Source organism: Podarcis liolepis, assembly GCF_965112155.1.
Source record: "Podarcis liolepis genome assembly, chromosome: 8".
In the NCBI taxonomy this organism is placed as follows: domain Eukaryota; kingdom Metazoa; phylum Chordata; class Lepidosauria; order Squamata; family Lacertidae; genus Podarcis; species Podarcis liolepis.
The window spans coordinates 60057882-60073312 of NC_139560.1; the positions used below are offsets into that span (position 1 = coordinate 60057882).

The following is a 15431-nucleotide window of genomic DNA, read 5'->3' on the forward strand; positions in this document are numbered from 1 at the left end:
GGGTGGGGCGAGGGGAGGAGACAATGTAGCCAGGCTCCCGTTTCCTTTCCGCGCCGCGTGGAGAGGCGGAGAGAAGAGCGCGAGCGCGCAGAGACGGAGGCAGCCGCGGCGCGAGCAGGTGTCGCTCTCCCAGGGTTGCTGACGGTGAACCCGGCAGCCGGCGAAGCCCCTCCCTCACCTGGACTGGGCCGTCCTGCCTCGTGAAGGTTAATTTTTTAATAAATTATTATGGTGGTGGTTCTTTTTCTGTCCGGAGAACTCCCTCAGTTGTCTTATGGTGAAGCAGAAGCCCTCCACACCTGAGCGTGGCATTGCTTCTTCCCTCAGCACTTGGATGTGGTTTAGTTTATTTCGTGGCATTTTCCTTTTTTTTTAAAAAAAAAAAGCTCTTTGGGGGTCAGGGGTGCCAACTTGAATATTGTGGGGGCCTAGGTCGGCCGCGCACGGCATGAGCGATCACATGACACGCCGTTTGAATAGCAATGCCCATCAACTCTGTGGGGGCCCAGACCCCTCAAATATTTTATTGTGGGGGGCCAAAGGCTCCACGGCCCTTAGGAGTTAGCTCCTTTATTTGGGGACACCAAAAACTCTACTTTTGCCCCAGTCCCCAAATGGATAAATGTCATGTGCAGCCTTGTGACAGCGTAATGCTTATCAAGAATTGAACCTGTGCTTGCCAGTTCATAGGGACATAGAGTTTCCCTGGGCTCATCCAGTTGTCCATCATCAAAGGCAGCGATAAGAGTTTATAGTCTTTCAAGTCAAGTCAGTCACTATCACTACCGCCCTCATTCCTTCTGATAATGAAGTTGGATGTGTGTACATGGTCATGGCCAAGGGGGGTCAGGGAGGGGCCTCCACCCATCACGTTAATCAATGCAAAATACTAACTGAGGTTCTGCCACCACCCCCAACACAAAGCCTGCCCCCCAGCATAAATTCTGGCTACACCCATGTGTATGCATCAGTTCAGAACTGAAGCAGGACCTCCCTGTAGTGATTTCTGAATTTGGGGGACTTATTTCAGTTGTAAACAAAACCTGCCCTTCTACCCATATGGGGTGTCCAAGAGCCCATATAGAGTCCTTACATGGGTTCCCTATTGGTAGGAAAAAATAACAGAGGCCAACCAGAGAATATTGAGAAGCAAAGCAGCTGGTAAGCCTGATCTTTATTGGTCTGTTGCAACACGCAGGAAAGGAGGAGGACCCCAAACAAAGGTGTGCCTGCCCTTATATAGACATTTTAAATTCCCTGACCTGGAGCTCAAGACCACCCCTCATGCATACATCACAGAAGGGGTGTAACCCAAGACCAACCCCCTCAAACATCATACCTACATCACAGAAAAGGCGGTCTACAACAGAAATTTGAACGTTGTTGTTTTTCCTTTCTGTCGGGTTATCTGATAATGCCTTATCTGATTGCCTTTCCTGGTGGTGTGTCACCCTTTGAAACTAAATTCCTGTAACAATGGGAAGGTTCCGTGACCCCCTCCCTCCTTGCAGAGAAAACATTTGGTCAGTTTGGGAGTCAAAAATGGTTTTAGGTCCGTCTTCCTGTGCTGATCTATGTATGTGCTTATTATATATTTAAGACCTTCAAGTTCTTATAACATTTGCAAATAGCAAGCAGGTTTTTTTAATGTCAAAAAATAGTCCAAAAAGGACTTACTGTATATTCAATGAACTACTAGGACCTATGGAAGGGTGAGGGCAGTTGAGCCATGGAATGTTGAAGTTGCCAGTTGAATGAAATGAGGTGGTTTCAGGAGGGTGAGGAAGAAGAAAAGGAGGTGTGTCGCCCTCCCGTGAACCCTAAACCAGTGTTCCCCAACCTTGGGCCTCCAGCTGTTTTTGGACTACAATTCCCATCATCCTTGACCACTGGTCTTGCTAGCGAGGGATGATGGGAGTTGTAGTCCAAAAACAGCTGGAGGCCCAAGGTTGGGGAACACTGCCCTAAACAGCACTATAAGGCTGTTGGGGATGTAATGCAACATTTTGCTGCAAGTCCCCATTGTTCCTTCTGATGCCCGACTTCTAATGTCTGCTTGGAAGCAAAATAGTGCCACTCACTTCCTGCATATGCAAGAGACCACCTGTCAGTTACCTGACATCATACAAACATCAGCCCCACTTGTCAGGACTTCAGAGCGTTGTGCAGGACTTTCAAACAATGTATTTTGCTTCGAAAGGCACATTCTAGGAAGAAGACTCAGGCTGTGCTTTGAGAAGCTATTGTTATATGGTACAAATGATGCTTCTTTGGAGATTGTGCAATGCAATATTTTACAGACATTCCATAAACTTTATTTTATGAACTTAAGCAAGGGGTGGGGAAGCATGTAAACATGTACAAAGTTCCTGGCTTAATGGGAAGGCTGGAACGTTCAGTCAATGATTCACAAGTAGTTGCTGTTCATTTTTCTTTGTAGAAAGGTTGCCTGGGCCATGGAAAGTTCTTCAGATACGTTTGGAAAGGATGACTCTGCTGATGCCAAGTTACAAGAATCCAGAGTAGTGACTGAAGAAGAATGGCTGCAGAAATGGGAAACTAACAATATTGGATTTCATAACGAGCAAGGACATCCGTATGTATTCTATCCTCCCATTTTATAATAAAAATTGTTCATAGAGGTATTTGGCTCTTTCTCACATACACGGCTTGTTTAAAATACTGTGTTGAGGACTTGTTTGTGAGCAATACAGCAATTTGTTCTGAAGTCTGTTAATTCAAGGTGACTAATCCATAGGCGCCGACTCCATGGGGCTTGAGGGGGCTCGAGCCCCCTCAAAAAAATTTTTGGGGGGGCTCAGCCCCCCCAATAATCTCGGGCGGGCGCCCTTCCAGCAGAGCGCCGCCGCCGTCCCCCGCCTCCTCCTCACCTGCTCCTTCGCCAGCCAGCCAGCCGCGCGCCCTAATCGGAGGCACTGCCGGAAATCCCACGAGAACAGGGGAATCCCGACTGGCCACACCTCCCAGCCAGCCAATCGGCTGGCTGGGGGGGCGTGGCTTGCCCTATTTAGGGCCGGAGCCACTTTATTTGCATATTCATGAGCTTATTTATTATTCATGAGCTTTCCCGGGCCCCCCCAATATTTTTTCTAAGTCCGCGTCCCTGGACTAATCCAAATCAGATTTTTTTGCTTCACTGAATCACAGGATGCAGGGGGACTCCAACTTTTTTGGCACTGTAGCCAAAACTTCTTCAGTTTTGAAGAAGTTCTGTGGACACTAGTCTCAAAATGGCTGCCATGCCCTGGAGGCATGGCATAACACAAAATTAGAATCTTGTAACCACAGCTCTCCCCCAGCCCTAGACAACCACATGATTGCAGGGGGAAGTCCTTATGTCCTGCTGGTCCTAGCTGTGGATATCATAAGATATTGATTTCACACACCCACACACAGATGCTGTTGTTGTCTATCCCCTGTACCAGGAAAGAGAAAGATATGCCATGTGACCACACCACACTCAAAGTAAAATGCTGTACACAGCACATTCACACCACAGACCATAGGCACACATTCATCTCTGCTTCTCTCTCTGTGTGTCCATTTCTCACCCATGTGCTCATACTCATGGTTCTCACACATATACACAGCCATACATTTATATCTGCCTCTTTCTGTTTGTATATCTTTCTCTCATATATCACACATCCCTTCCTTTCCCTCCCTCCTTTTCTCCCTCTCATCTCTCTCTCTCTCACACACACACACACACACCCCTGTTGAACAAAAATCAACTCCCGACTTTTCCTTTTTTATATACAACAATAACATCAGCAGGCTCATTCAGAAAATAATAATAAAAAGTTTTGTTGTTGCTATTATTAAATGATTAGAAGTCAGGAACTCATGCCAATCTATCACAAACCACAGAGAGGTCTATCAGTAGAACACACACACACCCTCAATAGCTCAGTAGTAGAGGAGTTTCTTTACATGCATAAAGCTCCCAAGTTGAATGCCTGGCATCTAGAGTTAGGGCTGCCTAAAAACCTGGAAAACTGCTGCCAGTCAGTGTAGACAGTACTAAGCCAAACAAACCAATGGTCTGGCTCAGTTCAAATCACCTTCCTGTGCTTGTGTTCACCCCTGTTCCAGAGTGTCCCAAGTATAGTTGCAATGTGTTCTCCTAATAGCCCAATTGCACAAATGCAATCCTTGTTTCCAAGCACAATTCAAAGTGTTGGTGCTGACCTTTAAAGCCTGAAACGGCCTCTGCCCTGTATACCTGATGGAGCCTCTCCACCCCCATCGTTCAGCCCAGACACCAACGTCCAGCTCCAAGGGTCTTCTGGCAGTTCCAGAGAACCAAGCAGAGTTCTGCTTCTTGGTAGTGGCGCCTGCCCAGTTAAACACCCTCCCATCACATATTAAGGAAATAAGCAACTATTTGATTTTTAGAAGCCATCTGAAGGCAGCCCTATATAATAATTTTTATTTTATTTTTTATACCCTGCCCAACTGGCTGTAGTTCTCCAGCCACAGGGAAGTTTTCAATGTCTGATGGAGCGTGAGAGGCAGAGGGGCACTAATGTCTGATGTTGTATTATGTTTTTAATATTATGTTTTAATGTTTTGTTGGGTGCTGCCCAGAGTGGCTGGGATGACTCAAGTCAGATGGGTGGCATTTAAATATTAGTCATAGTAGTCGTAGTTGTAGTAACCTGGATGGTTTCATTTATTGTTTGTTTGAAGCTGTCCTTTGCAATAGTTGCAGTGGTTAAAGAATTAAACTTTCCCCTCACTAGCTATGATTATGTTCCACTTGTATACTCAGTCAGTAAAAATAAGATATGCTCTTAAAATAATTTATTTTCTTCTGCAGTCTCCTAAAGAAGTATATGGATATATTTCTCGATGGCAGGAGTGGACTGAAGATATTTTTTCCACTTTGTGGCAAAACCATTGAAATGAAATGGTAAACGACACACCTCTAGCTTTCAGAAACTTTATCTTAGTAGCTTGCTTTTTAAAGGGGTTCTGCTGGGTTAAACCACAGAGCCTAGGGCTTGATGGTCAGAAGGTCAGCGGTTCGAATCCCCACCACGGGTGAGTTCCTGATGCTTGGTTCCTGCTCCTGCCAACCTAGCAGTTCAAAAGCACCTCAAAGTGCAAGTAGATAAATAGGTACCGCTCCGGTGGGAAGGTAAACGGTGTTTCTGTGTGCTGCTCTGGTTTGCCAGAAGCGGCTTAGTCATGCTGGCCACATGACCCAGAAGCTGTATGCAGGCTCCCTTGGCCAATAAAGCAAGATGAGCACCGCAACCCCAGATTCAGCCACGACTGGACCTAATGGTCAGGGGTTCCTTTACCTTTACCTTTACCTTTACTGAGTTGGAGGGGATACTGCTTCAATTTTAAATGCCTTAATGCTGTGCCTAGTCAATCCACAAGGGAATCCTATGCATTCCCCATTGACATGAATGAGATTATGAGCAAGATTATAAGCGCTCAGGCCACGCTCTCAGCAGGTATCCATAGGACTCAGCTGACCATTCCACAACCATAGCTACGTATGATGCCTGGTGTTTGGAACAAATGGTAACCTGAAAACTCTAAGTTTGGCTATGGCTAATTGTTGTGATGCTGGACTGTTCAGTCCATCCAGATGCAAATGGGTTTGGAATGCATTAAGGTGGTCTGTCCGTGTTGGGTTCATAATCAAGTTTTTACCCAAATGAATCTCTTCATTTTATTTTTATTTTGTAAGCCACAGACGTGTGCATAGCTTGTTATACGTCTCACTTTATATCTGAAAGGCATAGGCAAACACTCAGAAAGAACATCCATGATGTTAGGACGAGAGGCAGATTTAGGAGAGTGCGCACTAGATGCAGAGCCCAGTAGCACTGCAGGAGGTTCTGTTATTTAGAATGGAGCGTGAGAGGCACACGGGCACTGAATTTTGGGATCCCAGGGTCTTCTACTGTTGGGAAAGTAATGCAAGCATCCACACTTTTTTCATGGAACAGAGCTGGTTTAGATGATAGGGAAGTGACTTTCAAAATTTAAAAGAGAATGAATTAAGCCAAATTTCATTGTGGTCCTTAAATCAGAGAAGATGTCACCACCACACTTTGTATGTATGCATTTCTGTACATGGAGCCTTCCTGTCTTCACAGGGAAACGTGGAGAGCCGATGCCTTGAGATTCTTTGCCTTTACATGTCTTCTCCTAGTCATAGGAGCACCTAGTGCACCATTTTCATGAATGCCCAGGGGGCTACTAAAGATGACTATCAAGTGCGTAAAGAGGTCAGCTTAGAAAGTATCATCTCAGAAAGAAAAGCAGCTTGCATGAAAACAGAAAAGGAGGTGGACACCATCACTCATAGTTTCTCTGCTTCAAATTCCCTACTCCCAGTGGTACACTTCTTTGCTTTAAAAAGCATCAGTCCTGTGTTGGGGTTCTCTTGCACATACTTGCCTATCCTCAGACACTGGTGTTTGAGGTGTGGCCCTGCAGAGCACCAGCCACGTAGACTTTGACCATTTTTTCTTTGTCTTTGTTTTAAAAAACAGTAATAAAGCATAAGTAAACTTGCTGTCTTGTCAACACATAGGTTAGCTGACATGGGGCACCAAGTCGTTGGTGTGGAAATCAGCGAAAGTGCACTGAAGGACTTTTTCACAGAACAAAAACTTTCGTTTTCGGAAGAAGCCATTCCAGGCATCCCTGGTAAAGTACTGAAGGTGTGTATTGGAGATCAAGGAGATGTTCATTTTAATGTGAATATACCTGATTCACACTCCCTTAATCAATACAAGAACTGAAATGCAACTTTCTTTGAAAATTTGTATTTCTCCAAATTTCCCGGTGCAGTTTGTGGGAGCTAAAGTATGCATGGAAATGTATATATTAGTAAAAATAATATACAGTACAGGGATGCATTATCAGGAGAATTTATTGCAAAAATGCATACACTAGGTAAAAGTGCACACAAAAATATGAATTTTAGGAGAAATGCCAACAAAAATGTATACAGTGTTTTGTGTGGATTTTTCAAAAAAAAATTCAGAAACTGATGCAGAAATGAGGTGAAATGGATTTAAGTAACTCCATGCATTAGACTGTTTTATGGTTGTCTAACAAATAAAACAATAGTTAATGTTAATTTTCGATTAAAATATCTTACTAATTGTTCTTTCTGCCTTGTTTTATTTAAATAATGCTAACTCAATGTTATCCCTATTTCTCACTGTAGAGCACAACTGGAAATATTTCTTTGTACTGCTGCAGTATTTTTGACTTCACCAGGTAGGAACAAAATGATAACTCTGAATATTTCTGCAAATTAGAATGGTGCTAAGCTCTGTTTGATCTGAACCCATCAAATATTTCCTAAGAAATAAGGACAGACGTTCAGAATATGCTGGATAGAGCATATTTTCCATCTTAACGTGGTAATTGCTGATGCATCATTATTTCCAGAACAGGGAGGTATCTTTTCCAATTAATTATGATTCAGTTTGCAGTTTGCAAGATTAAATGTCTCTTGTGAACACTGAAAGTGCTTCAGTGCAGTTACATGTACACAGATTGCAATACTATTGGCTAAGAATTCTTGGTGCTGCCCATAATCTTTGTAAAACTAACTGTTGACTTCAGTAGTATGCGGCCTGCACCCCCAGACCAGATAGTCAAATTTCCCTAGCTGGGGTTAAATCTCTGATCAGTCAATTTTGTTCCTAAATAGAGTGGGCTGATTAGGTGGACCGAATTATGATCATCTCCTTTGTTTCAGCATGAGATCTTTAAATAGCATTGTATTAGTTTTACTCTCATCATTCTGTTTAGTAACTTAAGGAAATTCCTGGAATGACAGTTTCCATCTCCTCATCTCAGCAGCTCCCTGCATGTTCTGTACACCCCAAAAAGCCTCTAAGGAGGATTGGACGTCCTCTTGAACAATGTGGGGTGGAACACAGGGGATTGCTGAAAGGGGAAGGATAAGTCAAAAGCAGAAAAAGTTCATTCCATGAACTTGTTTTTGTTCATGGAAGGCGTAGCCACTTTCATATGGGGCGGTTGCTTTCCTATGTTTACAGGATGCAGCCTGTTCATTTTGACCTTCAGCTTCATTGAATGCTCTGGATGAAAAACCCAATTGCATCATCTGGGTGGCTCTTGCTTAAGCAGACTGAGAGCTCTGTGCAGTAATTTAAAACCCCACTGCTTTTTTATGCAACATCTGTCTTTCCTGTCTAGATCATAAAACTGTGGTTGTTACAGCTTCTGATATGCAATGCTTCCTCCCTCTCTCCTCCTTCTTGTAGCGCCATCACTGGCAAGTTTGATGCGATTTGGGATAGGGGATCTCTAGTAGCTGTTAACCCTTGTGACAGAGAACGGTTAGTAACTATCGCTGAAATTTATGCTCTGTTGATGTTGAGACCTACTATCCTTTGCTAAAAGCCTCTGGCTTTAAGGAAAGAATAATTTCCTCTTTGGCATCACTGAATAACTTAAACAAGCCACTCTGCCACTTGAGGCTACTCAAGTTCCGTAATACCCAGTTCCATAATAAATGGAATAGCAATGGAAATCCCTGGCTTGTTGAAGTTAAGCCTAAAGCAGTTGCCTCACACACCAGTCCAACAGTGCAGGGGGATTGCACAGGCAAGGGGCCACATGGAGTGTGGGTGAAGTGCTCATTTTCAGGCCAGAAGGCCTGACCTTTTAAGGGACTCTGGTTTTGCAAATGGGGCAGGGCCTACGAGAGGTGAACTGGAGGCAGAGGCCCAGGTTTGTCCATTTCCCATTCTGTAACAATACTCTGTACTTTGTTGTTACAGAGCTCCACTAAAGATGAACCCACCAACATCAAAGTTTTGTGCTAGATTTTGGGAGATAATAGAGCTTTGTTACAGTGGCCCTGCAATGGAGATTTGTTACAGTGCTGGGGCAATCCTTTCTTTGTTAGGGAGATTGCTTGTTAATGGCCCAAAATGAGCATGTTTCCTTGATGAGAACAAATGCCCAGATAGGTTTGCAAGGAAGAAACTGAGTGGAGTAGCAAATCTGCTACTTCCATAGAAGTGCAAATGCTGCTTTTCTCCAGTTAGCATTTATCTCTTTGTAAATAAACCAAGTATTTTTAAAAGGCCGTAAAACTCAAGTTCCCTCTCCTCCAAAGGGAACTGAATCCAGGAAGGTCTTACTGCTTGGGGAAGTGGGAACTGTGTGATTGTGTTAAAATGCACTGCCTGAAGTGACACAATGTTTGGGCTTCTTAATTTTCTTTTTAGCTATAGCCAGTTGATATTATCACTAATGGACAGCAGGTGTCATTGTCTACTAGCAACCTGTTTATATGACCCAAGCAAACATAAAGGTAAGATATTATGATTGAACTCCATCTTGACATTGTGAAAATCCTACTTATGAATCATGCAGCCTGGTTTCTTGGGAAGGGGTGACCTTTTGTGACTAGAGATGATTATGAAACTCAGGCATGGGCCCAACATGAGATTTTGAGGCAGCACACGTTCAGCAAGACTGAAAAGTCAGGTTTCCCAAATGTCTGTTGGTCTGTGATCCCAGCGCACATTTGATTTTCCCCATTATTACCGTATTTTTCGTCCCATAGGACGCTCCATCCCATAGGACGCACCTAGTTTTTTGGGGGGGAAATAAAGGAAAAAAATTTCCCTTTATTTCCCCCCAAAAGCAGGTCGGGAAAACCAAACCAGCTCGAGGAACAGCGGGATGGTGGCACTGCACCTCCCTGCTGTCCCCCGAGCTTGTGGGGCTGGCCCATGTCTGCCCGGCGCGCGGGGCGCTCTGCTTCAGGGCGCCCTGCCCGCTGGGCAGCAGGCTGCTATCTGCAGCGTGGGGAGCCCTGCAGGGGCCTCCCGCAGGGCTCCCCATGCTGCGGATGTGTTCCTGAAGCGCCGGGCGCTCTGCTTTCAGCGTGCCCGGTGCTCCGGGAAGCAGGCTGCTATCCGCAGCCTAGACAGCCCTGCGGGAACTCCCGCAGGGCTGCCTAGGCTGCTGATGTCTTCCTGAAGCCTGGAGAGCGAGAGGGGTCGTTGCGCACCGACCCCTCTCACTCTCCAAGCTTCAGCGAAAGCCTGCATTCGCCCCATAGGACGCACCCAGATTTCCCATTCATTTTTGGAGGGGAAAAAGTGCGTCCTATAGGGCGAAAAATACGGTGCTTGCCTACTTTTTCATTCTAAAATTGTGCTCCAGGCAACTTATAAAAATTCTAGTTAAAATACAACGGAGAAGGTTGTAGCTCAGCAGTAAAGCATCTGTGTTGCATGCAGAAAGTCCCAGGTTCAATCCATGGCTGGAAATGGCCCTGTGTGAAATCCTAGACAGCTGCTGCCAGATGTTGTAGACAATGCTCAGCATAAGGCAGCTTTCTATGTTCCTAATTCAATGCAAAAACAAGATAGCAGGTCAAGGGATAACAACATAAAAGAATGCACAGTCCAAGTGTTTGTGGATTTCTACTGCCAGTTGATTTCAAAAAGATGCAACTAAGGTTAATATTTAGGGATCAGGAGCAAGCCACTGTACCAGGGTTACCCATGCAATTTCCCACTTTCTCATAAATTGCACCCATCCTTCTTAACTAGGTTTGGCGGTACAAGTGGCCCTCACTAAACTGGCTTGAAATTGAACAGGTTGCATACGTAAACTTGTGTAGGGTTCTTAAAGTGAGTTTATAGCCATACTTAGTTTGATTTCTCCTTATTAATTGGTTGGTTTCTTTTTCAGGTCCACCCTTCTATGTTCCTGATTCTGAAGTGAAATATTTATTTGGTGAGTCAGCTGAACAATGGTTTTGACTTCTGTCAAAATGCATGTGGCAGACCCAGCGTGCATTCACGATGTAGGAGCAAACTGGGTGTTTTTCCACTGACAAAAGACAGTGACGCTGTTTGAGAATGTTTGCTTCCTAAGCAGAATCCGATGGCATTGGAGTCTGAAAATAGACACCAGAAATGTATCAGAGCCCTCAAAAACCATTACTTCCCCAATTTCTTTTTTCTGCTGATTATTTTGTGCTAGGGAAAAGAAACTTGAAGCTGCACGTCTAGTCTAACAGATCCTGTCTCCTTGTGATGCAAGGTTACCTTCAATATGGAGCCCTAGTAATTTAACCTAAATTCTTGGACCATTCCTTATTCTCTTTAAATGTTTCAGATTGCCTACCTGCACATAAAGGTGGCATCCTTCATCTTGCTTCTCCCTAATTTCTTTAGACAATGCCTGCTCCGTGGATTTGAGCATGGTGGTGCTGTTTCAGTTTCATCTAAGTCTGGCTCCAGCCTGTGCAATCTGCACATCGTCACACAATTCTCTCCACTGCTATCAGCAGATGCAGGAGTTATACCCTAATAAAATACTGGTTCTGCTATCCCCGTCACTGCCAGGAGTGCTGTGGCTGCCTACTCTGGTTTCTCACTGCACAATATGTGCACAGAGGGTAATGTGATCACTGTATACAAGTATCACAGCGTTTGTAAATGCAGCCTGTTTGTATCCCATAGCCCTTTTATCATATACGTGAACAATGCAGTGTGCCTTTTTGCTCGCGTGATTTGGAGTCAAACTGTGCAGGCAAAGGAACATATTTCACCTGCCTTTAGATTAACCACAGTTTGTTGGGGATGGATGACCTGACAAGCAGCAGCTAATCTAAACTGGAAGGAAAAGCTTCCAAACTCCTCATGGCTACACAGAAGAAAAAGGTGGGGAGCACACTAAACTTGATGTGGCTAATTCTCATCATGCTCAACTATGATTTGACTCAGGGGTAGCCAGTGTGGTGTTCTCCAAGTACTGTGGACTACCACTCCCATATCAGTTCCAGCCAGCATGGGATGATGGGAGTTGTAGTCTATCACCTCTGAAGGGCGCCACATTGACTAACTTTGTTTCAGCGTGGCATCCAAATGAGACCATTCATGGCTGTTGCGAGGGCTTAACTTCTACTTGCTTAAACGAATGAATGGCCCAAGTGAGAAGACTTTGTCTCTACCAAAATTTATCCCTGGCAAAACAGAAAGCAAGCTTTACTTGTCCGTCTCTAGATCAGTAATTTCTTGTTCTTACTTTCCTTTCAGGCAAATCCTGTGATATTACATGTCTTGAAAAAGTCGATGGCTTAGCAGAGAGGCCTAAGAAGTGGGGTTTAGATTACTTTTGGGAGGTGCTATACATGCTTGTGTTAAAATAGCCAAGAAAGATAATAAGCATCTTGGGCTGCAGGTCTGTACTCAATTACCTGAAATAAGTCCCACTGAATGGAGAACTCTTCAGAGTAAACATGTATAAGATTTTCCTGTTAAAAGTGGGAGGGTGCAGCTCAATTACTAAACATTTGAACATTATTCAAAATGAATAATTCTCTAGCTATTAGATTTGACTTATAAAATCTGTACTTCAAACTCATTTTATGTGAATTTCCATATAAAAATCACATTATTTTTGTCTGTTTTGCCTTCTGAATTATTTCACTATAAATACAGTTTTGTAAAGTTGCCAACCTCAGCCTTTTTCTATCTAGTCCTCAAATAATGCAAAGAGGCAGTCTCCTTAGCCATATTAATGCTCATCAGCAGACATGTATAGGGTTGCTATATTCAGAGAGATGTATTGTTATGTAATTGCCAGCTTTCCAGTTTTAGGAGATCCTTTCACAAGGTCAGCTTCAATTTAAGGAAAGGATACTGGTGACATACTGGAGTTAAGAGTTGTTGCTGTTGTTTTTTGTTTACAAATGTACAGGTTGAGCAGGAGGAAGCAAGCACACACCCAGATAGATTGTACTACTTTTGTGACAGCATCAGTTCATCCCTAATATCTGAGAAATTCCTAGCCCCACATGTCACCACCAAAATCAGCAATACTGAAGGTAAATTATTAGCAGAGCAGTGGAAAACTTTATACTCGATTTCTGTAGGTTACAATGGAGACAACTTCAAGCTGTCAATTTCAGGGTACAGTCTAGGTGTAGTGAACACATCCTGGTGGAAGCTGCTTTACTTTATGTCGAAACAAAATAAAAAAATTCCTTCCAGTAGCACCTTAGAGACCAACTAAGTTTGTTATTGGTATGAGCTTTTGTGTGCATGCACACTTCTCAAGATACATACTTTATATGGCATTCATACCTGCTATGGGTACATGTGTGTTTCCTACAGCAAACATGTAATGTGTAAGGGTAGACAGAGTTCTGCTTGTTTGAAACCTTTTTACACCACTCTTCAGTCAAAAAAGCCTCTCAGTACAGCAGACATAAGCTTAATCATAAAAAGTAGCTCCTTCCCACAGAATTACAGTGGAAAGCACCTGATACAAAAGGAGAAATGGATGAGGAGTAAAGGGTGGGAGGGGGGAAGAAACAACAAAGTCAGGCACCAGCTCCTAAAGTTACAACATTATTACAATGGTTAAGAGAGTGTAGGAGCCAAACGGAGCTGGCCTCTCAGCAGAGCCACTTGACAACATAGTGAGCATTTTCAGGGGAACGGCAGCAAATCAAGGCTTCCTGGTGTGTATGTCTGCTCCTCTTACTGTACTTTCACTAAGGTTTCCTGAAATAGTTTAGCCATAGGAAACATGAAAGTCATATAAAAGTGTGAAGTGCTTCTGATTCAGAAACCTTGAATGGATCAAACCACATGAGGTATATAGCCACTCCTCCTTTGCCTCACTGAGTTATCACTTAAACCAGGCGTTCCCAATTTATTTGGGGCCCACGACCTGCTTGATTCCATAAACTCATCCCCATTGCCCCCTACCCTATAAAAAGCATTATTCAGACCCTGTAAGGATCCCACTAGGAAGATAATAACACAATGAACTTCAAAACAGTGACAATTAATTGCAGCATTGGATTCAGAATCCAGTTAAAACTAAAATTGGTTAACTTGATCCAGTGATACTAGCTATTCAAAGTCTGATAGTCTAGGGTTGCCATACATCTGGACATATCCAGAATACCACATTTATCAGCAGTGTCCTTGCGGAAATCAGTCAAATGTCTGGGAAAATTCGGATGTATGTCAGCAGTGCCGATCTCGCAGATTTCCCCTTAAAATGACTTCGGCAACTTGCCACTGTCCCCTTTCCTCTTAGCGGCCTCCTTTGGGAACCACTGGCTTAAACCAATAGAACAGGGCAGTGTAGGCATTATTAGTTCAGTTGCTAGAATGACTGGTGTCATTCATTACCTCAATTGCCTTGTGTCTATATGAACCCTTCTGATTCAGCTGTTCCCTCTGCTTCTGCCATTCCATACCTTTATTACAAGCGTCTTTTCCATACTGTGGAGAAAACCCTGCAGCTGAGGAAACAGCTGATGCCACAAGAGCCCTTTCTTTTGCCGGCGGGGGGGGGGGGGCGGTTGAGAGGGACCAGCCGGGAGAAGCAGCTGGTGGCACATGTAGCAAGAAAGCACTTTCCCCCCTCTGTATTCCATCATCTGGGTGCTTTTCCACAGGAAAGTGGAGAAGCATTCTGTCAAGGGCAGGATGGTGTTCATGCTGTTTTCTTTTTTTAACAGTTTGAACATTCACAAGACGGGGGGGAAAGGCTGCCTGTCATTTGAAAACAGTGCCAAACAGGCCTGGGATGGTCACTTGGCTTGAATGAGCAACTAAGTTGAGATTATGTCAAGAATGGCAACTTACCGTATTTTTCGCTCTATAACACGCACATAGTTTTTAGAGGAGGAAAATCCGCAGGCATGCCACCCGTAGGCATTCCCTCCATAACACACACAGACATTTCCCCTTACTTTTTAGGAGGAAAAAAGTGAGTGTTATGGTGCAAAAAATACGGTAAATGAGGCAGGGCAGGACTTCCTTTAAAAAAAAGAACAGTTGATTGGTAAACCATTATTCACTCAAGGCCACTATGAAGGTCCCTTGGAAGGCATGGAAATAGTATTTTGTCCATGGGAAAGGAGTGGGAATTTAAGGTACAACAGGCGTGACTAGGGTTCTTCTGTGCAACCTCCCAAAAGCTTTGTTAAAACACACACACACACACACACACACACACACACACGAGGCTCTGTGTTTTTTAATCAATTAAAATATATCTGAAGTGATCCAGTACATGTCAAGCTGCACTCACACCCACACAAATATTCTGTCTGCTATGCAACGGTTAAAAGAATAGGATTAATACTACTACTAATAATAATAATTTATTTATTTATACCCTGCCCATCTGGCTGGGTTTCCCCAAGCACTCTGAACAGCTCCCAACAGAAAATAATAATAATAATAATAATAATAATAATAATAATAATAATAATAATAATAATAATAATATAATGCTGCAATAAAACATCAAACATTAAAAACTTCCCTAAACAGGGCTGCTTTTAGATGTCTTCTAAAAGTCAGAAAGTTGTTTATTTTCTTGACATCTGATGGGAGGGAGTT

At 43.6% G+C, this 15431-nt stretch overlaps 1 protein-coding gene across 2 annotated transcripts; it reads left to right on the forward strand.

Annotated features, from left to right (window-relative positions):
- The first annotated feature begins 44 nt into the window (after window positions 1-44).
- Window positions 45-12467, forward strand: TPMT (thiopurine S-methyltransferase). 2 transcript variants are annotated; one of them, XM_083518891.1, is made up of 9 exons: window positions 45-206; window positions 2441-2596; window positions 4844-4936; window positions 6581-6710; window positions 7223-7275; window positions 8295-8369; window positions 9267-9352; window positions 10747-10791; window positions 12099-12467. In XM_083518891.1, the coding sequence occupies exons 2-9, from the start codon at window positions 2457-2459 to the stop codon at window positions 12209-12211; spliced, it is 735 nt and encodes a 244-aa protein (XP_083375017.1). In that variant the 5' UTR covers window positions 45-206; window positions 2441-2456; the 3' UTR covers window positions 12212-12467. The 2 variants fall into 2 exon arrangements, with proteins under 2 accessions (XP_083375017.1, XP_083375018.1); XM_083518892.1 differs by lacking the exons at window positions 45-206; window positions 2441-2596 and having other exon boundaries at window positions 4933-5067.
- The last annotated feature ends 2964 nt before the right edge of the window (window positions 12468-15431 follow it).